General features: G+C 41.1%; 1 protein-coding gene across 2 annotated transcripts in view; it reads left to right on the forward strand.

Annotated features, from left to right (window-relative positions):
* The window catches only part of PLD5 (phospholipase D family member 5), a 139,275-nt gene that overhangs the window by 80,829 nt on the left and 33,663 nt on the right, over window positions 1–24,783 (forward strand). For both annotated transcript variants that reach the window (XM_085298250.1, XM_085298251.1), the window contains one exon: window positions 21,745–21,872. In XM_085298250.1, coding sequence (XP_085154376.1) covers window positions 21,745–21,872 — 128 coding nt within the window. The remainder of the gene's footprint in view (window positions 1–21,744; window positions 21,873–24,783) is intronic.

The raw sequence follows: 24,783 nt of genomic DNA on the forward strand, positions 1-24,783 counted from the left end.
TTTTGCACTCCCTTTTCATGAATCATTTTTCATGTATTTGCATGGAGTGTTTTTGTTTTGTTGGTTCTGGCTGAGGCAGATATGAAAAGAGGAGTCTGTCCATGTCACAAATGTGAATTAAAAAAAAAAACAAAAAACAAAACGTCTTCCTCAACATGCATCTACTAGCTGTTGAATGTTAGTGATGAACCTGAAGAATAATATGTTGTCTCTGTGCTAAGGCAGGATCTAATTATTAAATCATATGTGCAACTGTTACTCATCTGAGCAATTCAGCTGCACTCATACGCACTTGCCCAGGATTACAGTCTATCTTAAATAGATAAAACCGTGACAGAAAAACTGGAAAGTTGTAATGTTGAGGGGAGACAGAGAAATGGAAAGAAAGTCGAGCTCTGTGAGCTTTGAGGGCTTTTATTTATGCACTTTGGATTGCAAACACTAACAGATACTATTCCATGACAAATTAAATCAGTCTATATATGGGCAGCTGCCTGATCCCAGCCTCCTCCCTGCCCTCTACCATATGTTGACCCTGCCTTCTCCCTTGCACCAGTGATCATGTGGTGAGACCATGCAGGAGGCTGATTTGGCTACAGGCTGCTTTTTTTGGCTGGGTTAACTGTTGTTTGCATTAGATCTCACTGAGCATTACTCAGTGTATGAACTCACAACCCTAAATGCTGAGTGCAACATAAAGATAGGAAATATGTAGCTAGGTTGGCAAGGGAGGCAGGACCGCTGAAATCTCGTTTAGATTGGTTTAAGCTGTTGTAGTACAAAAAGCTTCACAGTTCATGTAATGCACAGGGATTTTTAGTGTATTTGGGTTTCTTCCTTTGGTTTTAATGAAATCGCTACTTAATGGACAGCAATTGCGAATATGAATGGATACATCAGATGAAATGTGTTTAGAAAAGTCCCATATTCCATCTGCTTCTGTTGGCACACTTACAGTGCGATGACAGCTGTATAAGCTGCCAAGCTTGTTCTTACCTGTGGCCACAATCACCTTTCCTCTGTCTCGTCGTTTGGGGTGCGGGCAGACAAACTTCATACTTCTAGCATACTGCAGAATAACTGATAACCTCRTGTTATGTTATAGGAAAAATTGGAGAACATCTGAGATCAGTCCAGTTTCCCTGGGCTGTGATTTAAGCATGTGATGTAGGGCTGGTGTGTGCTGCAAACATGGATGGGGAGTCAGTAGGATCTTTTGTAATATCCAGTCCTAGGTTAAAGTCTTGCTTCTCTTTAGGTAATGTTAAAGCTATATTTCACGTTTTTCACATGTGCACATACTGTGTCTATATATATATGTCTGTCTTATGAAMGGGAAGTTTGGCCTGCAGGTAGAATTTGGTTCATTATGTAAACAAACATCTTTATTCTTTGTGTACTGCGACAAGTAGCTTATTAATGTTTGTTTTCAAGGTTACTGTTTTAGCCTTTGCTCAGCTGTTGTTCAGTTGACTATACTGAAATGTTTCTTATAATCCTCCCACTCCTTGTGCATAATTATGTACCATAATTACAGATGTGGCATGGGATATGGTGTAGGGGAAGGGTCTAGATTGGTTTCAAAGCTGTTTTCAGTAGTTCCACGATGATTTGAAAAGAGAACCTAAACTTCTGTATTTATATTTAAGTAAGCCTTTATTTTCTTTTCATGTGAAGATAATGCTGGGAATTGATATAAAAACACTGCAAAGACTAAGGGGATAAGATTCTCCATTCATGCAATGGAAAGCTGGAATCCTGAAGCTGGGTCTTCACGGGGTTTCTGTATGTCCAGATGRCTAGCTTGTTCACAGCAAATTGAATACATGGCAGAAAGGGATCCTGTTGTCCATCTCAAGAATCCTTTGAGCAGCCTTCCACTGAATTGTCTGATAAAGAGCCAAAATAGATTACAATAGAAGATCGAAGAGAATACAGGAGAAAATTGTTTTATCTATCTACCAAAAAAAAAAAAAAAAAAAAAAGGTGAAGAACTTCTTTTTTCTTTCCAATATCTCTTCTGGCTTCTGGCTAAATGATGAAAGAGCAAAAGGTGTTTTCGGTTTGTTTTATTTTTTCCTTCTGTAAAATTCTTGCTTGAGAATATTTCTAAGATACATACGCTCCCTGATGTGGCTTAAAGAACTTTAACCAAAACAGTTAAACTGGCATAACTGAGAGGTGGTGCATTATGATAYGAAGATTGGGATGATGGAAGGGAAGGATACAAAACTACTTAAAGCTAATAGTTGGAGTTTACACCAAAGAGTTTGTTCAGTTGAAATCACAACATTGGGAGGGGGAGGATTCTTGCAATATGTCATGCAGCATTTAATTTCCCTGCAGTGACACTTTGATTTGTGGCACAAGAAATCATTTCCAAAGCAGGGAGAAGGAGGAGGAAGAGAGGGAAATMCCACATGGATGGCTGATAACACAAGACAAGGTGTATCCAGAACAGCATTGCCATATTGGCAATGATCTGATTGTTTCTGCTGGTTGTTTTATCTCAGTGTTATGCYCTGACATGTGTCTTGCATATGTGGAACCGGTATGGGGAGAGGTGTGCACTGAACTCTGAAGTTGCCCTTGTTGTACAGTTGCAACTAAACAGCTTGTGTAGTACTGCTGAAATAATAACACCTGATGGGTAGTAACATCTAATGGATGCTTCGTGAGAGTGTGAAGAGTGCTCTTGAGAGCTAAGTTCAGTTGATGGTTATATATAAAGCATCAAATGGAGTTTTAACTCCATTGCCTTCTTGGTCAGTCTTTCCTGTGCCAGATGCTGTAAGAAAGGTGTTGGAGCTGGGATAAACTCCCACTCATAAAATTCATCTGTACTAAAAATAGATTCATCTTTTCACTTGAAAAATGTCCTCTTGAAAGAAGCAGGTAATTAAGATCCAAGTTTCTTAGAGTTAAACAAAAGGGGAAASAGAATTAGAGGGAGTGGGGATCCCTTCCTCTGTTCCCTTGGAGTTTTCAAATTTTGAGTGTTGACATTTTCTAAAACTCTACTTTACCTGTACCTTAAAATATAAGAGTATTCAAAAGACATCGAATGAAAATTGCACTGGCAAAGCCTTTGGCATTCTATTTGAAGTTCATTTTTATATTTTGATTTACTGTGAATCAGGCCTTGTTCTTTTTTTATTATTATTTCATATACCTTGGATACCCACAGTAGAGTAGATGCATGCTTTGATTTAAATTTTATTAGTTGCTGCTGGAGATTKTTTCCTGATATTTTCTCAACAACTTTCAGCTTGTGACAAGCAATTTCAGAGCCAAATCCAAGATAAAAGACCTCATTATGTTTTTTGCACTTCTGCACCTGCATAATAACTTTGTCGGAGTTTTGTGTAGCAAGAAATACAGAGCAAAATTTACAAAACTGTTTGCCTCCTTCCTTAAAGGAAGGAAATGGTTACTGGTTTCACATGGGARCTTTAAACATTCAGGTACCTCCCTAACCTGCCGACAGCACTGACATATTGAAACTCCTGCTTGTTTGTTTTAGGGAAACGCTTCTGTGTTTAAGAACCCAAACACCCTTGTGCCTTAGTTTATGTGACCGAACATGCACGCATCCACTAAAATCTTGATATCAAGGAAATGTTCAGCATTGGTTTTATGCCTAAGTCCCATGAGGACTTACAAGCAATATTTTCTCACTTGTTTCAGTTAGGGAGCTGGATTCTGTAGCGTAAGGCAGGCCATGTCCAACCTTATATAACATAGCAGAAAAGAGAGGGTAGGTAGAATTTTTATATAACATCTCAGAATATAAGTTTTTATATCTGTTTATATATTGCTTTATATAACATGCACAGAATATCTTTGACATACGTAACATCTGTGGGAGTTGCAAAGATCTGGGTTCAGTATCCTTCTCTGTGATGGTTTCTAAACTCTTGACTTGGAGGAGAGCAGACCCACCTTACCAGGCACTGCAGGCTCTGACAGAAACCGGATTGTTTAAGCTAGTATTGAAGATGTTAAACCTGGTAAGGTAGAGCTGGGAACTGCTGCTAGAGAGTATTCTGTAGCGGGACTCCCTCRGTGCCTCCTATTTGCTCTCTTCCAGTTTACGGACGTTCTTGTAATCTCTACCTCTATTCAAGGGTGACTGCATAGTAGTCATCTAATCATTTCAGATGGAAGAAGCCTGGCTCCAGTCTTTGTTCTGCTTCTGCTCCTTCTGCTTCACCCAGACATAATTTGAAAGGAGTATCTTATCCTTATTTGTAAAAGAATTATTTTAAGCTTCTAGCTGCAGGACAGGATTTTGAAATTTCATTGAAGAATGATTCCCTCTGTGCAACTTGTAATGAAGACTTGGACATACTGCATCTTTGGCATTTCCTACTACCTAGTTTAGAAGTCTTGTACCTCAAAGAATTAAACTGCTGATGGTTCAATTTTTCCTGTAAGTTGTATAGGAGCTGAAGACCAAATTTGGGAATAGAATTTCCACTAGACAGAAAAACATCCTCAAATTAGGCTCCATTGTGGTCAGATTGCGAAGTGAAGCAACTTATTTTCTCTTGTGAGCCTGAAACTCACTGACTTTGAAGAAGATTTCAGTATGGCTTGCCTTACAGACTTCTCTAGCATTAGAGAATTAGCAGTATAAAACTGTGGCATCCACAGCCAATAGAGCAAAAAACCAAAAACTCCTCTACAATTGTAATTCTAATGACAGACAGAYCCTTGGATTATACCGTCTTGTTTTGCCAAGAGGGAGATGAGAAAAGTTCATTTAAGCCAAGAACGGTTTGTGTCCGCAGTAGCCAAATATGCAGGTGATAAATCTAGTTCTAAATTTTACAGCATCTACGTCTGTAGACTTTATTTTCATACCTCTGCCTGGGGTGGGGGTGACACTGTTCCCAAGGGCAGTACCTCCCCATTGGTAATGTGTACTTTTGCATAATGAAGTATCAGTCTTATGCTTTCCAATATCTGTAGCCACCAATTCAAACAAATGTAGATATATAATATTACACTTTCCCTTCATGAATTAAGGTCAGATGTACTGTAAGGCTCTCTTAAGACATTAGGTGGTTAGCAGAAACAATATCATATTTCTTCTCCTTTGAAATCTATTTGAAAGCATCTTGCACAGTAGATTGATCTGCTTTTTGCTACGTATTTACAGTCTGCMAATTTCTTTGCACTTGGATCTGTTACTAATGCATATGTATTCATGGATTTGGCAAGAATGGGCACGCTTGTGTTTTGTAAGTTCCAGGACAGCTGTGAAGGTTCGTAATCCAGCCATCCTTTCAACAGCCAAATTGCTTTTGTCTAGTAATAACTAGTCAGGTCCAACTGAGTTCACACCTCAGGGACGATCTCCAAAATCATGCTTGACAGATAACATGCTGGAATGGATTATTTTTGTATGGCGGTTGTTGGTTTGAGTCATTAACACTTTTTATCACAGAAGAACCAATAAGGGATGGTGTTAGCAGAAATCAGTTGTTAATGTTTTTACAATGTATGGTTAGCTCTATGTAAGTTGCTGGAAGAGCTAGTGAGAGCTGCCAGGGCTGTCTRAGCTTGGAAAACATCTATTGGGTAGACATACTGATGGAGTATGAGCTAGATAAATGGACAGTGAGGTGGGCTGAAAACTGGCTGAACTTCCAGGCTCAGAGGGTTGTGACTAGCAGCCAAAGTACTGCTGGAGGCCAGTCATTAGAGGGGYTCTCCAAGGGGTCAATACTGGGTCTAATATTGYTTAACATCCTCATTAATGGTTTGGATAATGGGACTGAATGCACCCTCACAAGTTTGCAGACGATACAAAACTGGGAGGAGCAGCTGATAACACCAGTGCTTGTGCTGCTATTCAGTGAGTCCTCAACRGGCTGGAGAGATAGGCAGAGAGGAGCCTCATGAAGTTCAAYAAATGGGAGTGCAGAGTCCTGTACCTGGGGAGGAATAACACCTTGCACCAGTATGGCTGGGGGCTGACCTGCTGGAAAGCAGCTCTGCAGAGAGGGACCTTGGGATCCTGGCAGACACCAAAYTGAAAATGAGCACCTGTGGCCAAGAAGGCAAATGGTATCCTGGGCTGCACTAGGAAGAAAGCGGCCAGCAGGTCAAGGGAGGTTATCCTTCCCCTTTACTCAGCACTAGTTGAGGCCACATCCGGAGTGCTGGTCCAGCTGTGGGCTCTTCAATGCAAGAAAGACATGCACTTTACTGGAGCGAGTCCAGTGAAGGGCCACAAAGATGATGAAGGGACTGGAGCATCTGTTGTATGAGGAAAGGCCGAGAGAGCTGGGACTCTTCAGTCTGGAGGAGAGAAGCTCAGGGGGATCTGATCAGTGTTGATAAATGTCTAATGGGAGAGTATAAAAAGGACAGACACAAGCTTGTCTCAGTGGTGCCCACTGACAAGACAAGAGGCAACGGGCACAAGCTGAARTATGGGAAATTGTCTGAATGTAAGAAAACACTTCACTGTGAGGATAGTTGAATGCTGGAACAGGTTACCCAGAGAGGTTGTGTATCCTTGGAGATGCACAAAACCTGACTGGACACAGTCCTGGGCAACCTGCTGGGGGTGACCCTGCTTGAGCAGGGGGGTTGGACCAGATCCAGGGATCTCTTCCAACCCCAGCTGTTCTGTGGGGTTTTTTTGCTGCTTTTGGGGAAATGTTCATACCCTTTCTTGGCTACAAAAGCATTAACATAGTCTTACCCTGAAAAGAGGTGAAGGCCAGTGGTGGTTTATTTGGTGGTACAAAGAGACCACGTTAATTTACTGTGAGTGAATTTTGGTTTTTGTCCTTTGCATAATCCCAAATGTTTCGTATCCACTTGAAACCTCACTGACTTCCTAGAAATGTGCTTTGGTCAGTCACTGCACTCTTGATGGTAGGATTTGGATGCCATCGGTAGGATTCAGATGCCATTGGTAGGATTTTTATGTGCTATTGCTTGTGAGTGAGCATGCTTCAGCTTTCCCGGTGGCAGTGAGTCCATGTTCTCTCACTTCATTGAAGCTCTTGATGTCATCTAGGTTGAAATGTGATTCTGAACCTGGGCAGCTCACAGAAAAGCATAGTGTGAAGTGACGTAGCACCAACACTCGGGTCTTCTTTTAAGCTGCCTATTTGCTGCTTAGCTCAATAGATCTAATGTTTCTGTTTCAAATCTGCAATTAAAGTATTATGTGCTTAAAGTTATACAAGAAGTTTCCAAAAGCATCTAAAAGCATTAATAAATGTCCAAATCAAGCTGACACTGCACCATTTAGTTTTCGTTTTTACGAATGTTTTGAAAGGGCTACTCATAAGAAAACTTACTGCTTACAACAAGATTGTACCATAAAGTAAACTCATATGATCAAATTTTGCTCTCTTATACAGTATTAGCTACCAAACTTTATCTTTGTAACAAAGACTTGTCATATTATACTATTGCTGATCTTTCTGGTAATCCTATATCACTTTTAAAATTAATGTTAGACTTCTACAGCACTTTGGTATTTCATGAATTTTTACACAGCCTAACATTTGGAAAGTGAATCACATTTAAGTTTGTTCTGAAGGTATTTCATCTGGAAGTAATGCCATTCTGCCGGTCATTTCACACCTTTGCAGAGTGATTGTCTCTAATGCTTGTGCTTGGGAGCAAAGTACATTCAGCATCTTTTCCTACCTTCAGACAGAATATTAACTATACATAGTGTGSAAGTACCAGTATTTATATAGTACAGAAAATCATAGTCACTCAGTGACTCAGAACAAAGCAGGTCAAGCTCTTGATGCTTTTAATTTCAGTAGTCGTGTTTGCATGAAGTGATGGGGGAAAAATCAACATTGTTATAGTACTAAATAGTATCTATACTAACCTAGTGATAATATACTAAGCATAGTATCCATACAAAATCATGTTAAAATAACTTTATTAAGGTAGCAGTGTCAAGCTTTCGAAAATAAGGGTTCCTAAGCAAAGGGTTATAGAGCAACTATGTTGAGCCATAAGACAGAGGAAGCAAACTAAAGATCTGTCATCAGTACTGTTAGGGAGTCATCAGAACTGCTTACTTAGGGAAASAGTATAACTGCTAAAACAGGCTGAGGATGAGCAGATTGCGATTTGTAGATTAGGAACTCTTTTATGGTGTTTAACAGCTCATTGTGGTGTTTGGACTTCCTCCATTAATTTGTACAATTGCTTTTGAGTCTGTCTGTATTTTTTGCATCCAGAATACATAGCAGTAACATGTCCTGCAACTTCACTATCCRTTCTTCCTCAAGATCTTTTTGATTTGCTTTATCAGTTTTATGTTTAACTTAAYTGAATTAGAATTATTTATTTATTTTTAATTTTGTTCTCTTGTAGTCAAATCTTCGTATTGAAAGATGCCATTTTATCTCTAATATTCTTCTTTAGCCTGTTCTTTAACTGTACTTCCATCATTTCTTGGGAGAGGGGTATTGGGTGTTGGAAATAATARCACGTTTACTCTGAGCTTCTAATAAAACATTTTCATGCATTTCAAAGACGCTTCTTTTTGACCTTGAATTTGCTTTTAGTGTACATCTTTGTGTTATGAAGGTCGTCTTTTTGAAGTTAAAYGTTACCACAATGGACATCTGGAATGCAGACATTGTTCCTAGAAGGGTATTGAATTTGYATACAGTGTTGTCATCCTTACAGGGGATCTTTGATAGTTACAGCTTGAATCAGTAATATATATTACTSAAATCAAAGAGTTGCTTCTGAGCTTTTGGGTTCTCTAACTGGTCCATAAAGCAGTCATTTATAGTACCTAAAAATATATTATCTGCATCATATTTTGCCATCAAGCTGTCTTGCAGTTATGATGCAGACTTTAGTTGGATATGATACGCTCTTTTTCCCACTGGACCCTATCAGATTTAATGTGCAGATTTACTTATTCTCTTTTGTAAGCATATGTAAAATGTTTTATTTCACTATGATTTGCATTGTAGAGTCTCATCTTTCACTTACTGAACACTGCTCAGGTCTTCATATGGAGAAAGACTTACTTCTTTTTTCTTTTTTTTCCGTGTTGCTCAATTCTGAAGTGAGTGCTTCATGAATAGTCAAAAATAAATGTTGATTGTGTTCATGTAAGATGGACGTATAGCTTTATTCCCATTTTACAGATGAAGTAAGACACAGAGATTAGTATCAAAACATCCACTTATTTTGATGTCAGTTTATGACACACACAATCTGTGTGTTCAGGGTTTTTTAAGAATATTTATCATTGTGTAGCACTTAACACACACACATCAGTGTAGCTGTAATCAGAATTAGATCCCAAGGGCTCAAACTAAGTCCTCTGAAAAGGAGAAGTGCWCCTGGTGTGCCCTCTCTCCTTCACAGAGGCTTTGTGGCACGTCCGCTCTAAGATCCAAATATGCTTGGTAGTTTTCAGCTGCTTTAAATACACAACTATCCTTTCTTTTCTCAAATTTTAACTTTATTTGCTCCATTCCTTCTGTATTTTGTAACAYACAAAATACAGCTTCTGCAGGAAGAGTCTGCTTTATTTCAAGGTCCAGATTCCACCTCACAGCAGAACGGTCTCCTGTGCTTCATATGGCCCTGTTGATGTCTAATACTGCTTTCAGTTTGATATTTCATTGCTTTAACTCAGGAGTTGCGCCCTTGCCTTGCATTCACTATGCTTCATGTCAGTATTCAGCTGTAKTTACCATTAAGCCTTTATCATTTCCATTTTTTTATGCTATAGTCCAAATCCCTTCTGTGTCTTGCTTTGCTCCTGTACACCCTTAACCCCGCAGCTGTGCGGCTGGCTCGCTGCYTCAGATGGGCTTCTGAAGTCACCATAGCGCCTTCTGCCACGGCTTAGAGCTCCTTGAAGGAGCAGGCAGCGAGTCCACGATGTCATTGCTGGAACTGGAAGTGCACACGGTGCTGGCTAGTCCAACGTCCCGAGGATGCGGCCACAAGCAGTCCAGCTCCTCGCCACCTCTCCTGTACCCCGCTGCAGTCCCAGGTGGCTCTGAACTGGCAGGTCTCTGTCTTCTAGCATCCAATAGCTAATTCTGTCCAGTTTGGTTTGAGGAAGTAAGGAGAGTCCTACAGACCTGGTTCTCCACCAGTTCCAGATCCCACAGTGGGATAATCTGGTTGGATCTTTGTTTCTGTCCTGTGGCTGATGTTTACATTGAGCATATGAGACGGTACTTGTGGTCCAGTCCCTTTAGGACACTAAACTCCTCTGTCATTTCAGCATGCTCTCGCTTTTTTCGACTGTACATTGCCTGTGTCCTTCACCAGGCTAATAACATAAAATCTTTGGTGCTGTGACTTCCTTTTATTTTGTTGTCTACCTTTCAAAGATGCTATTTGGATGTAAGTCAGTATGTTTAAAAAAAATGCTAAATGACAAGCTATTGATTTTATGTCCCCCATGTATTTTCTCAAAGACATAAGCAGCAAAGCATTTTTTTTTCTCACATGCTTTTTATTTTTCATTAGTGCACTAAATGGGTTTCTGTGCTTGTGACACTAGGGAACGTCTATTTGTCTCTYTAAAATTTCTCTATTTTAGTGTGTGAAGCATCTGTGTATCCAAAACAGAATGAAGAAGCCTCCAAAAATGCATCCAACAGGCTGGTCAGAGCAATAGTAAATCAAACAAGACTGTTCATGCTACAGCAGACCTGCAAAGTCTATTCTGCATTGTTAATCTTAAAAAATAAGAGATTGTCAAAATACCTTGTTCTTTTAAGAACCTTAGACCCATTGTAAGAAACAAAAGCCCAGCTTCAGTTGTTGTGCAGACTAAGAAAGCAAGAAGACATTCCTAGARTCCAAATATGCAACAACACTCAGTAATCTTCTTTTCTACCTTAGATATTTATATTACAAGTTAATACCTGCAGGAGTTCTAGCACATACAAAATAAAATAAGAACCGGACTAGGCATCTGAAATCTGTGAATAATCTTAAAACTTTGAGAAAAATCTTTCTTCCCCTTCCACAGACTTATTTCTATGAGAAATACTCTARAGAGTATATTATGCTGCTCATGTAGTTGGAGAATAAAATATGTCCCTCAGGTAAGTGCAGTATGGGGGAGTGAATGAATAACTGAATGAGTATAYGTGAAAAATGAAACAGGGAATAAGTGGGCAAGGGCAAGAGTGAAATGATGAACTGAGGATGAAGTGGGAGAGAGTGAAGGCGAGGAGGAATGAAGTGTGTGGTGGGAGGAAGCAGTGAGGGAAACGAAATAAACGGAAGATCTGTAAGAAACTAATCAGATGAAAGAAAGTGAAAGGCAAAACCAGAAAACTAAGTAAAGTAGGAAAACACTGAAAAGGCAGGGCAGGTTCTTGGTGGACCTGTGGTAGGGCAGACAAATGGAGAGAAAAAAATAAAATAATAGATATATTTAAAAAAAAGAAAAAGACTGACTGGACAGGATAATAGGACAAGATCAAAGAAAAGAGGCAGGGAAAGATGCTGAGAGAAAAGTGAGAAGAATAAGCAACAGGAAATAACTGGGCCACTGGCAGACCCATGATCAGTCCCGGCTGTGTCACTGCCTGCCTTGTACACCTGTAGACAAGCCACCTTAGCTCTCCTGTGTTTTTTATCCTGAAGATAATGATGTACAGCTGTTCAGAGGATCAGTTATTGAAAGTATGGAAAAGACTCAATCTCTATTATGAAGGTACCAAAAATAAGAAGCGGTGGCTTAGGATTAAAGAACAATGGCAGGAGGTGGGGGGAAGCGTCTAGAGGAAAGGGCAGCAGCACATGAGAGTCCCTTTCTTTTGGGACTTCGTTGCCCGCCCCCAGCGTTGACATGGGTCAATCTGGCTGCGCCAGCCTCCACCCGTTTTTTGTGATCTGAGACTTGCAGAGCACCAACGGGGGCTGAAAGAGTAACCAGGGACAATCACTTCACACACCCAAAGCCTTGCGTGGCGCGGTAGGGTTGCAGAGGTGGTTTGGGGCTTGTTTGTAGCTCTGGAACCTGAAAAAAAGTATAGTTATGCTACTTTATTCTTTTTATATCACATTTCCAGTAGTTATTTAAGGATAGGCTCCCTCGTAGCTGMTAGTGTTTCCTTTAACCCTTTCCTTTCTCTCTCGGATCCTCACAATATCTCACTTTTCTAGCAGTTACTGCTGGGAGGAGGCATGTGCTGTCCTCACCTCTTTGCCACCCCCACAGTGTGCTTTCTCATGTATTGACACTGAGATTTCTGGTTTAAGAGAAGAAAACCATCATAACCCAGAGATATCTACATATAGAGAGAGGGAGAGGGAGAGAGATCGTTTGAGCACCATGTTTTGGGGACAACTGCACAAGTGATGTTATTGCTAATCAACATGTTTAGAAATGGCTGATGCTAATATTAAAAGGCTTGAAGCACACAAATATTCGAATGAAATCATGTTGATAATTTTGAAAGAAAGATAAAATAGTGYGTTTTTTGTAGGGAGTTAGCCTTGTTGGTTCGTAGAAGGTTGTGATTCTAATTCCTCATACGCTGAAATGAAAAAATGTCCCTGAATTCTAGGCTGTTTCTCATCTAAGAAGTACACAAATGAATCTAGTTCTTCGTAATGCTAATTTGAGTAACAAAAAGAGAGTCTGGGAGGAGCGGGGGAACAGTCTGTGAATTTACTAATCTCTCTATTATATTTAAAATAGCTTTCTTTTATAGTAAAAACTTATGCAATTATAATTAGGGAAAGAGAGCAAACTACAGTCCAACTTCAGTAATGCTTTTACTGGTTGTATAATGGCCTTCCTTGAAGCAGTAATGTGCTTTGTCGCCTGAATCAGCTAAGTAAGAAAATTAGTTCTCCCAATCTGTAAAGCAATCTCTTTCATAGCTTCATCTAGTTAAATGAGCCTTCAGTGACGGAGAGCAAAAAAAAGTGTAGAAAATTAAAGTTATGTTACAGACTCCACGGAATCATCATATTCACCAAACATAGATTTATTCTCAGGAAATGTTGCTTAGTTTATTTTTTTTTAGAGAAATGCTGAGTTCTGTTAAGGAGAAACATCTGAACTGATCAGCAGTGCTGTCATTCAAAGTTACTCAAAAAAGCTATTACTGTTTATATGAAATAGCTTAAACAGCTCTTAAAGAAGTAAAAATTGATTGAAAAATACTTCTGTCAGTGAAGTCTATGCGAAACATGAGAGTTCCCATTGTTTGCTGTGTCAGGCAGGAAAATCTGTCAAAAACTAAAAGACATGAAATGCCTGCTATTTTCAGTAAAATCACTACACAGCAAGGAAAAGCTGTTTGGATCTCTACAAGTTATACGGAATTTCTCTGCATATAGACTTTTTTTTTTTTCCCCAACAAATAGCTAAAATTGGAGTTCTAGGCCTTATCCCAACAAACGTAGGATTTTCTATAGCAGGTATCTAATAGTACTGGAATTGCTGACTTCAGACTCCAAGTCTGTGTGGGAGAGCATAGAGCTGAAGTACATCAGCCATCCTGATTTGTTTCATGCAATGGGCTCTAGTGGTGGCTGCTTGCATTTTGTGGAGTACTTGCTTATCGCGTGCAAACTGGGTGACAGCATTTGCCTTCCAGTGATGCTGGTGGTGACATGAATGTGTCTTTTTTAAGAATAAAATAGACTGTTGTGGTAGGACATATAAAATACAGGATTCTCCTAACAATTAAGAAACTATGGAAAAAGTTAAGCTCACATCATGAGTTTTAAGACAGGTAAGTGGAAAGAGAGAAGAGAACCATTGCAGCACAATGATAAGAAAGGTGTTAATAAGGTTAATTTAATTTTTAAATTCATGATATTTTGTATTCTGYACTGGAATAAGAGATACTAGGTTTCAAACTCTGTTTCAAAATGCTGTTTTTTTAATGTGAATGTGCCTGCACTGCATTTTGTGGTGTTCCTTATGGAATCTCCCTGGTTTGGGCATTCATGCAGACTCTTTGTCTTGCAGATGAAAAAAGAGAAAACCACRGGTTTTCTCTGGAAACTGGATTTCCATATTTGGAAGGAACTGATGCCCGTGTTCCCATGAGTTCCTCCCTTGTTCGCAGTCCAAAACACGAGAATTGGTTAGTTAAACATGCTCACATGTGACTAATTAGCTTGGGTGCCCGTAGGAAAGCTGGAGCAGAGCAAGCTTGTGCTATGTCACTTCTGCAGGTAAAGAGACCTCCTATCTCCATGCTGTCCTGACTGGCATGGTGCGCCAGCTCTGCCCGAAGGTAAACCATCAGTGTTTCGTTCAGTGAGTCAGAAATTACGCTCTGCTGTGTGGGTAAATGCTACAGAGAAATGTTGTCAGGCCTCTCTCTTGTCCTTYGGTGACATGGGGCGGGGAGAAGCGTCTTGGTTATGCGTCAGTTTTTCTGCTGGATACCTCAAAAGGGCAAAGTAGGCAATGACAAGGGCATTCATGTGGGTAAAGGCCACAACACTCAGGCTGAACTCTGTCTTCAGCAAGATACTTTACTGAGAAATTAGTATTTTGATTACTTGAACTAGGGCAGCAAAAGCCAACAGCTGAAATCTTGGAAGCCGCTGTAAGAGTATATTTAGATAAATGTTACCTTGGGAACTAGCTAGCTTCCAAGCTATTAAAAAGATGTCGTTGAAGTTAAACAAGCAATTGAAAGAAATTAATTCTGACCTTTCCTTTCTTCTCAAGAAAACCTGCCTTTCTGCTTATTCTGGACAAGCTCTGCACACGCGAGGGTCCCCTGACAGTTCTTCCTGGATCTTTAGTGTTGTCACGAACCCCTGTGAAAGCGTGTGGGAAATGTTGCCCAAGCAAATGCCAGTATTGCCCTCCTCTCCACTTTGATAGCGCGGTGCAAATGGTTGGGCAAGATGAAAGGCAGCCTTAATACAGGGATTTTCCACTCTGAGCTTCTCAGAAGCCTGATTTTCAGAGTAACAGAGGTATGAATACCTGGATGCATCTTGAAACAGCAGCATTGGCGTAAGCAGCTCCTGGTCAGCCACCAGCCACTCCTGTCCATCCTTGCTCTGTGCCTTCAGCTGTGTCAAAAAACATGTTTAAAGCTATGTGGTGAGCTGGACTAGTGAACGGGTCTGCATTTGAAATAACCTTTTTACTTATTTTTAACCTGGATCGAATTTTTTGATCCAGTTCTTCCCCCCAAAAGCTACTTGGGCACAGCAGAGGAGGTGATGGAGGGAAGGAGATGGGTGGCTGAAAATGAGATCTGTACGTGCCACTGTTACTGTTAAAAGCAGCATTTGAGTAAGGATGCCAGGTGTCATTCATTACTACTTTGGTTTTGGTCAGGGAGCTTGGTCTTGAAATGCTCCTCATACTCAGTAACTCCTCTGGGAGACCCTTGAGGTGGCAGGGGAGATGAATGGTGGCAGCACACTGCRCACAGTGTACTTTGGGAGAATTTACCCCAAACCAGCCACGCCACAGCCCCACAGTTGAACCCCTCCATGTCCGCCCAGGGGCCAGCAGCAGGGAGCCGCATCCCTCAGAAACGGTCAGATTTCCTCCGATTTCCTCAAAAACATCTTGGTATCAGTGATCTYAAGTGACCTAAAATACAGCAGGAAGCAACACAGTAATTTTTCATGAAAATACCTCCATCAGAAACAACGGCATTTTACTACAATCGGCATTAAGGTTGGAAACCCAGTGTCACTTTGAGAAGCTGCRTGCACATGTTGTTTATGGCTGGTTGTACACTGGGATCGAGGAAGGCTTGCATACAGATGGAGGAGGTCTGTGTAAAATAGGTCGCTGGCGTGCTGCACTTTGAGGTTGCCACATCAAATCAAGGTGCTCTGAACACGGATTGGGTTGAGAAGGCTTTCGGAGGATTGCTTGGGCTTGTTAATAAAGATGAATACTTTGTGTAACTATGATTTTTTTGTGCGTGTGCRTGTAGCACTTGCATATGGAGCTGCTAAAGAAAATGTAGCAAGGCTTCTTATTGTACTCTGTTTCTTTAAATTATTTATGGGTCTGGAATGATTAAGAGAGTCTAATCCTGGAGCAGCAGCCTTCAGTCGGGCAGTTTTTAGAAAGGAGAGGTGTATGTGTGCRGGGAGAGGAGGAGAATCTGAACGAAATAGCTGACTTGCAGTTAAGGTAGGGTATTACTGGCAGACATTTCCCTAAAAGTCCTTGAGTATGCTTTCTTTCAAGTAAGTCTGAATGGTTAATCCTTCTGGGGCCAGGCAGACTTTAAAATTGCATTTCAAATCCAATATTCCATAAAGAGCACAGAAATAGTAAATAGTCTAGTTTAAAGTTTGCCTTTTAATCATTCAGAGCTGTAGTAAAAATAACTGTATTGTCAAGTTSTGCGTTCCTCTGCTTTTGTACTTGTTCTCCTCCGAGTACTGACAGGTCGCACTAATGGAGCTCCTGGAGCAACTCCAGACTTTTCACAAGCAGTCAGGAAAGAAAAAGGGAAAAAAAAAGCATAAAAAATCCTGGGGATATGATCCTCTGCTTGGGTCACTTGTGTCTGTGCAATACRACACAGCTACTCTGCCACTTGTGAGCCGGGTGTGGAAAACTCTGGATTTTTGTCACTGTGGAAAAAAATACTCATAGCTGCACTTTGTGCTAAGGCTTGTAATTGAAAGCAAAATATGAAAATATCTATTGCGAAAAAAAAATGTGGGGAAGGAGATGTTCACTTTGAAAACTAATTGGGGGAAATATATATGTATGTATATACACACRCACACTCATCCATATTTCTTAGTGAGCAGATTGTATTTAAAAAGATGAGTGCATCTTGGGGCAATAAAGGGTCTGTTGTTGATCTTTCTGAGTTAGCACGTGATGATTAGCTCCATCTCYACTGCTCTGAAAATTCTGTGTAGCTGAAAGGGTGCAGTTGCCCTCTGGAGCAATGGCAAGTACAGGACGTGCTGCCTCCCACCCTGTGGGAGCCTCCCAGAGAGGCTGCACAGTGCCACGCTGGGTGCTGACACACTAGTTTTGCTTAAGGGCACCTACGTTTGAGAGCACTGGGGTYTGTGGTATGGACTAGTTAAGTCTGCTCTTGACTCTGTCTTGGGGCCACCCTCCAAAATGCATAGATGAAAGCCAAATGCATGCCAAGTGTCTGTCAGCAATAGGGTTAAAAAAATAGGCCATGGCTCAAATTCTCAGATTCCATTTTAAAGGTCATATTACTTAGAATATTTGCTTGGGAATACACAGATTTAGGAGGGAAAAAAAAGTAGGCATATGGTGATGAGGAGAGCGAAGTAACATCAAGAATGGAGTAAGCAGAGGAGAGCAGCTGTTACTGCTGTGGTCAGTTTGGTGGCCACAAGCGGGGAACGGCAGCTGGAAGATGCAGAGTTGATTGGGTAGGTTATAGGAGCATTTGTTAGGTTCAGCCTGCAAATACACAAGAGAGCATAAGCAGTGTTGCTTTCACTGGCCAATTGCTTCCACTGGGAAAGCTCATCTCATATCGTCGATCTTCCTTGTGTCCTGCTATCCCTTCGTCTTCAGGAGCCCTCTGTTGTCTCCTCATGCCCCCTCCCTACCAACAGGTCAGTGTGATTCCCCCTCCTCAGGCTCCCAGCATGTKCCCTCTGTGCCTCTGCCATCTGAGCTTGAGAAGCACTGCCTGATCGAAATGAGGAAGGAGAGGYGCTAGGAAGCCCACCATCCATCTCCTCCACCTTGGCAATGCCCCCATTCCTGCCAAGGGGGAGTGAGGCGCAGCCTGGCTCCACAGCCCTTTCTCCTGCAGTTGCGCTTGACATCCAGTCCCAGCTCGTGCCATCGGCTCCTGTATCTCCGTTTTTGCTATAAAGCAGTTTTTCCCTGTCAGGGGTAATGAGGTCAGGGCTCTAGGTCCTTTTCTCATCATTGCTCTGCCTGTTATGAATCACCAGTCGCTGTTGCGATGACTTCCCAGATAGCCCTGGCTTTCCTCACAACCTTTTAATTCTTCTCCTTTCCTGTATTTGCCTGGTTTGAAAAACTCTGTAGTGAAAGTACGAAAGTTGTGAAGACAGAAGGCCGATTTTAGCCGTGGTACAAGCAAATGCAACTTCTGTTTCTTGGGCGTTATGTTTGCTAACTCCAAAGGGAGTTTAGCCTGTAACTGGTGCTGTTGAAAACTGTTGCAGGCAGAATTTGTGTGTTTGCTTTCAAGGCAGCTGTGATAATAGCAGCCTAAATAGTTGCTTGTTCTGGATTTTCTTTACAAAAGGATTTTCTGTGTCCACCAGAGAGATGATTTGGCTCAGACATGTTGCCTCCATACCAGGACAACAGAGTCACATACTAGACTGCCACAGGCATTGAATCCACCACATCCTGGTGCTCTTCTGCMGTCCTTTCAGTAGATCCAGTCCAGTGGCCCTGTCAGCCTGTGGCTGCTCGGGCAGTCTTCCAGCCTGTGTAGCTGCCTAGCAACTTTGGTTAAGTGGTAGCAAAACCTGTGGCTTGCATATGCTGCAACACAGCTGCACCAAGATGCATTTCAGGACAGCGCAAAGTTATGCAGGCTAGAGGGTATGCAGGATGAGCTCTTGATTAATGTCTCTTGCTAACTGCTTACAGTGTTTTGTCTCAGATATGTGGAAAAGCTGGTAGCCTTAAGCTCCTGTTCTTAAAGTCGAGCATGCTTTGTGGCCTTCCCGACACTCTTAGTRGAGCACCTGGGAGCACACGGCAAGGCCAAATGGCACGCTCCATGGCTGGATATGGTACGTAGCACTTGRTTGCACCATTTGTCTGCTCTGAGATGGTGAATCTCTTTGGGAAATGGATCAGAAGTCAGTCTTTTTGCAATACTACTGTTCTTTTCCATCTTATTCCTCCGCTATGAGTGAACGAGACACCAAAGTGGCAGCATGGTATCTGTAAGGGGCCACTGCCATCGTACAGGGAAAGTCCAGRTTCTCAAGGGCAGGGGCTCCTCTGGGCATCACCAGACTGCATCAGTCATCTCCCTTTTGCAGGAGAGTTCAAAACCTCTCCAGCTGGAAGCAGCAGTACTCAGACATATCTCTGTCATTTAAGCACACTTTGATCCCTATAGTGTACTTTGTGCTGCAGGAAAAGGTCAATCTGGTCTAACCTTTACAGTGCAGAATTTTATGGAATAGGCAAATCCACTTGAGTTTTAAKTGACAGCACTGCTTTTCTGCAGGCTTTCACCCTGGAGTTTAACATTACAGTGAACTAAAATTGTTGGATCTGGTTTTTAAGAGTCTGGCATCTGTATTGGCAATCAAACCCGCAAATTGTGCCTTCTGAATGAACTCTGAAGACCCGCAGCTTTGTGTAATTGAGACTGAAGTGTATTAAAGAGTTCTGGTATGGCTTCACATATTGATCAGTCCGATTTAATTTTCTCGTGGGACCTGCACCACTCTAGGGATGATGGATTGTGCTAAGGCCTGATAAGCCTATTTTAACAAAACATCTCAAGGGCTCCTAGAACAGAGGCAATTATCAATACTCATGCATGTTTCCTTTCATCAAAAGCTAAGGGCTCATTAATAGGCTGTGCAGCAATTGGTGCTAATAGATGCTTGCAGCATATGACTTTTTTTTTTTTTAATTGACTTGAGGATAAAGTTTCCCAAGCATTATGAGTTGGCTGTTCCCAAAAAAAAAAAAAAAACAGAACGAATTCCAAGTTTTGATTTGAATTGTAGGCATGATAGCAGTATTTCCTGCACTGCACTTTTTTTGATAAAGGAAGCAGTCCCATTCCACTGCGCATGCCCATAGCTAAACTACCCCCAAATTGTAGGGGGTACTGCACCTAGATCTTTGTGTTGGGTTATTAAAGATGTCTGATATTTTTAACCTAAATAGTRCTGGTAAAATAGTCTCCTGTTGTAACTTTAGCAATCAGCATCTTTATTCAACACTGAGTATTTCAAAAATACTTTCAAAGGGTATTTATTTTAGGCTTTCAGTTATGAGAAAGAAGTTCGTTACTTCAGACTGTTTTTGTCTTTCCAGTACAAAAATCTCAAAACTTTATTTATAACCTGTTTGGTGTCAGTGGGTTGCAGGTGTTAAATTTATACCACTGTTTAACTGGCAAATGGAAGTATGGAAAGAAAATATCAGGGCAAACTGCTATGTTAAAACTGATTATTTAAAAACTGTGTTTAAAATTAACTAGAAGTTTAGCACCTTACAGAATAGTTTTTCTTAAGTAGTAGAAAGAGTTGCTTTTGTTTATTCATCACAAAACAATTTATAGTATTTAACACCTGCTATAGTCTTTTCCAGTTTCTTTTCCCACGTTCACCCACATTATCTCATTAATGAGAGCAATTCTCCTCATTAATGCATGGATTGGGAGGCAGCAGCAACACATTCAAAGAAATACTTGGGAAATTCCTCTGTTTCCAAGCAGAGATGGATGTGGAAAGATGAGGTCTGAAAAAATTGGAAAGGCAACTGGATTGCACGAAGTGTAATTCTATGGACCGTGAGCCAAATTACATAACCTGCTTGAAATCCTGTGTTGAATATTTGATGCCTCATGAAAAGCATCACCTTATCTGGCTTTTTCTTGATGCGTTGACTTCTAGTATCATTCATCCACATGAGAATTGCAGTTTTCATTATAAAAGGGAAATCTTTAGCACTGGTAGTTGTAGCTTTAAAATGTGACCTTAATGTTCCTTAAAAGGTCAGAAACATGAACATACATAAAAAGAAAAGTATTTCAGATCCCTCAATATCCTGGAACTGTTTTAAAGTCATAACTTATGTCCCACCATCACTGGAATTCACAGTCCTGGAAGCCACATGAATGTTTAACGGCAGCTGGCTGGCACTCTTACTGCCCTCCAGTCTGCTCTTGGCTGTCACTTCTCTCCTTCCAGTTTACTACATTATGAGAAGGCAGCTGGAGTATTTTATATTGCCTTCAGAAAWGATTCCTTCAGATTAATCACCTAATCTTGCAAACACTGGAGCAGTGAAGAAGCAATAATGATGTGAGAAATCCCATGACCTCATCTAATATTAAACGTATTCTGGGTCCAGCACAGCAAGCATACTGATGAGACCTGACTCATTCTTACTCACCTGATGGAGCCAATATGCCCTCGCTCCTTTGATTTTTGGTGGCCTATAATCCTTACTAAAAGGGTGCAACTCAAAGCAGTAGGTTAAATGTTGCAGAAGCAGGATTAGGTGAAGTTGCAGCATATTTCAGGCCTTGATTTACTTTCTCACTGCTTAATTCCCACCCCACATCCCTCCTGGTAGACTCAGTTCTGCATGATGAGCTGCTGTATGCCAAACGCTTGAACCGTCCCACAGTGCAAACAAGTAGAGCCTGCTTTTTGGGACAGAGWGTAGTTGAGTCAGTATTTTAAGCTCATTATTATAATAAACAGCATATACAAGTTAAAGAATAGAACTTTGAACTGTTTTTAGGATATACAATACTGGGAAAAAATGACAATTATGTGGTTCTAAAATGGGAGAAAGATAAGTAAACAGTATAACTCATGGGAATATTCCTTGTTCCTGTTTTTCTGGAGCATATGCTAAGTAAGGTCTTAAACAGTGGGATAGGAACACTGTTTATCCTTGATCTTAAATCTTAATGGTATGTGTATTTGATGCCACTCACTAGTTTTGATAGCTGAGACTCTATAATGTGAACCGTTTCTTTTTTTTCATGTGTGCAACTTCTGTTATTTTAAACCGTGTTATTTACTGTTGTGCTCTTAAATCTCTAGGTGCTGAAGTGTTGTATATGAATATGTCAGCATATAAYGAAGGTCGGCTTCAGTCGTCTTTCTGGATTGTCGATAAACAGCATGTGTACATTGGAAGTGCCAGCCTAGACTGGAGATCATTGGGACAGGTAATTTAACTGGAAAAAGCAGCCCAATACCCAAAGAGGCTATAACGAGGAAAAAGTAATGTCTTGAGGCCCACATGTGGGGGATGTGTAGCTTTCTTTTTCYGATAGTTTGCTGGTAGAAGGACTCTCAAGGTTTTGGTTGTTATTCTGTGTTGGCAAAAAAGTTTGTATTAAATAAGTGTTACTTCTTTTCTTAGGAATATCTTCATCAACAGTTACGCTTTGGGTTAAATTAAAAAAAATATATTGGTCTACTGATGAAGAATTAAAGGCAAAGCAAATCCTACTAGAAATCTTAAGAGTTGTATTTAAACAGTCCTGCAGAACTTCACCTAGATAAAAACTTCTCTATTTCTGTGATGATTTTTATAATTGAAGCTTGCAAGTTCTTGTTTAGTAGAAAGAACGATAGTGAGCGAACCTGCTGGGAGACCCACCACTATGGAAGCCCTCTGGTAATATTGTGAGCATGACAGAGTGCTGTTCCTTCACCTAATCTGCCATTTAAAATGGGAAAAGCAACATTTGGAAAGACTTCCAGATGGACAGTGAGTCTTACCGGGAATACCGTGAGGTGAACTGTTCCTGCTCAGCTTGGCAAGGGAGGGATTTGTAGGCACAAAACTCTTGGTRGTTGCGATGCACAGACAAGTGAAAAGAAAGCAGTCATAGGTAGTCAGTTATTAGTGGCAATAAAAATATGCTTTCTAAATGTGAGCAAAATCTCCGAAATACATGAATAGTTTTGATAGTTTTCACTGATTCTGTAATGAAGAATGTGTATGTTGGTTTGTGCTAAAATTTGTAAGGTTTGTTTTGAGGTAAGGGCTTGAAGCTGGGAACAAAATTAACTCAACCACTTTACTAAAGAAAAGAGTAAAGTCAATTCATTTTTGCTGTTCGTATGTCTGTTAATTTATTTGAAAGGTAACTTTTTTATAGTAACTATGTTTTGAATATTTACATAGGAATCTGGAAAGCTGGTAGAGAACAGGATGTTTCAGGTGAACCAGGCAGAAAGCCTAAGCCAAGGGGGTGTTGTATTTTCAGTCAGCATGAGAACATATTGTTTGGGCTTTTGGGCTGTTTAGAGATTAAAATCATATATGTTGTCAGTGCCTCATAAGCTAAACAGTGTTCCTCTGTCATAAGCRAAAAAGAGCTCTTCACAGAAGTATTTATCTTAAAAATAGTTAACACTGTATTTTAATTTTAAAGCCTGTGTTAATATAAGCTTCAAGAAATGGTGATAACAGTAATGGGAAGAAAAGAAGCATATCTGGCGCACAGCTTAGTTGAAAATATTTTAATGATTTTGTTTATGACCTCTATCACAGACACTACGATTGCTTCTAGTCTTCTCGTAGCGAAGCGGTTCGCACGTTGTGCGGCATACCTGCCAGTTCTTTGCAAGTTGGTGTTTCAGACATGATTCCTCGTTGTTCATCTTGTTTATTTTCTTGTTTTGTTTTGTTCTTTTTTCTGGGCGCCTTTGGAAATTTTTCCATCTCATTGTCGTGTAATGGTACATTTTAGTACAGAGTAGGAAGAGGATGTCCAGAAGAATATTGGTACAGAACAAGAAGAAATAGCTCTCATGAGTTTCAATTAAAGAGAATATGCTCTCAGTTAGCATGAGAAATGAGCCTGAAAAAAATGAGTTGCTTGGCTCCTTTTGACATCAGATTTGAGTATCCAGTTCCCTTACTCCAGAGGTCCAGGTTAGTAAATCAGGGCAGCTGTCAAAAAAGATCTCATACACTGTCCTAAGATAATAGTCTCTGGTGAACTTTGCTCTTCGCATGAGAGGCAAATTACGCACGGAGCTCCGTCATTTTGCTCTGAGGGCCGCCCTCGGGGCCGAACGCCTCGGCAGACGCAGGAGACCTGGTCGTAAGAGCCGCGGCGAGCCAAGCGGGCCGGCCTGGCCCCGGCGGCGGGGAGGGACGGGGCCGCCTTGCCCTCCCTCAGCGCAGCCGAGGCGAGCCGGGCAGGGCTCCCGCGGGAAAATCCCTGCGGACGGGGCCGCGCGCTTCCCCGCCGGGCGCCGCCGCCGAGAGGCGGACCCTGCTGCTCCTAGCCATGGAAACGGGGACAGAACGTGTTTTATTTTGTGGCTGGGTCTTAGCCAGCGACAGGCTCGTTCTGCGGGCAAGCCGTGGCGGAAGAAACACCGCGGGCGCGACGCAGCCGTAGAGTGGAACTGCAGCTGTGGGGGGCTGGAGGCTTAGCGTGTGCTGGCTGCGTGTCCACGTTTTGCTTTTCAGGTGTGCACATCCGGTTAGAATAGCAGTACGGATCTGTCGTAATTATTTATAAACTTGACATCGAAGGAGCATATTCCTTTTCAGGATGGTGGCGGGTAAAGACTAACAAGATTAAACATGATGCAGGCGCAAACGTTTTTGTGTATATTTGGGATAGTTGTGGCAGCTACCCTTTTAAAAATGACGCTTATTATGTTCACCAGTGCGTATAATGTACTACTTTTTCCAGCTAAGACTACTTCTTGAGAAACCATTTTTTTTCCAACCATTTGCCTAATTAGTTACATGCAGGCTCTTTCGCCGCTGTTCCCTGCACAGCTCAAACACCAATAAATCGTCATTCCTTTAACATGGAAGAGACTGACTTTTTTTATTGCAGGTTTAGAGACATGGAATCGTAGCAAAGGGAAACTATTTTAGCTGGTTGTGTTTTTTACAGGAATAGAGGAGCGTAACAACCTGAAGGTCTGACCACCCCGCGCAGGAGTTACACACGCATAAAAAACTTTGTGTTGGTAGGGTTGCAAGGTACAGCATAAATTCCCTACATCTCCTTCCCTTAGCAAATCCCCTGGAAGACTCTGAGCTCTAGATCAGCCTATCTGAATACGTTTATATTCAGAAAAAATTACTAGGCAAAGGTT

Source organism: Rhea americana, unplaced genomic scaffold (genome assembly GCF_003343005.1).
Source record: "Rhea americana isolate MKP2758 unplaced genomic scaffold, rheAme1 scaffold_137, whole genome shotgun sequence".
In the NCBI taxonomy this organism is placed as follows: domain Eukaryota; kingdom Metazoa; phylum Chordata; class Aves; order Rheiformes; family Rheidae; genus Rhea; species Rhea americana.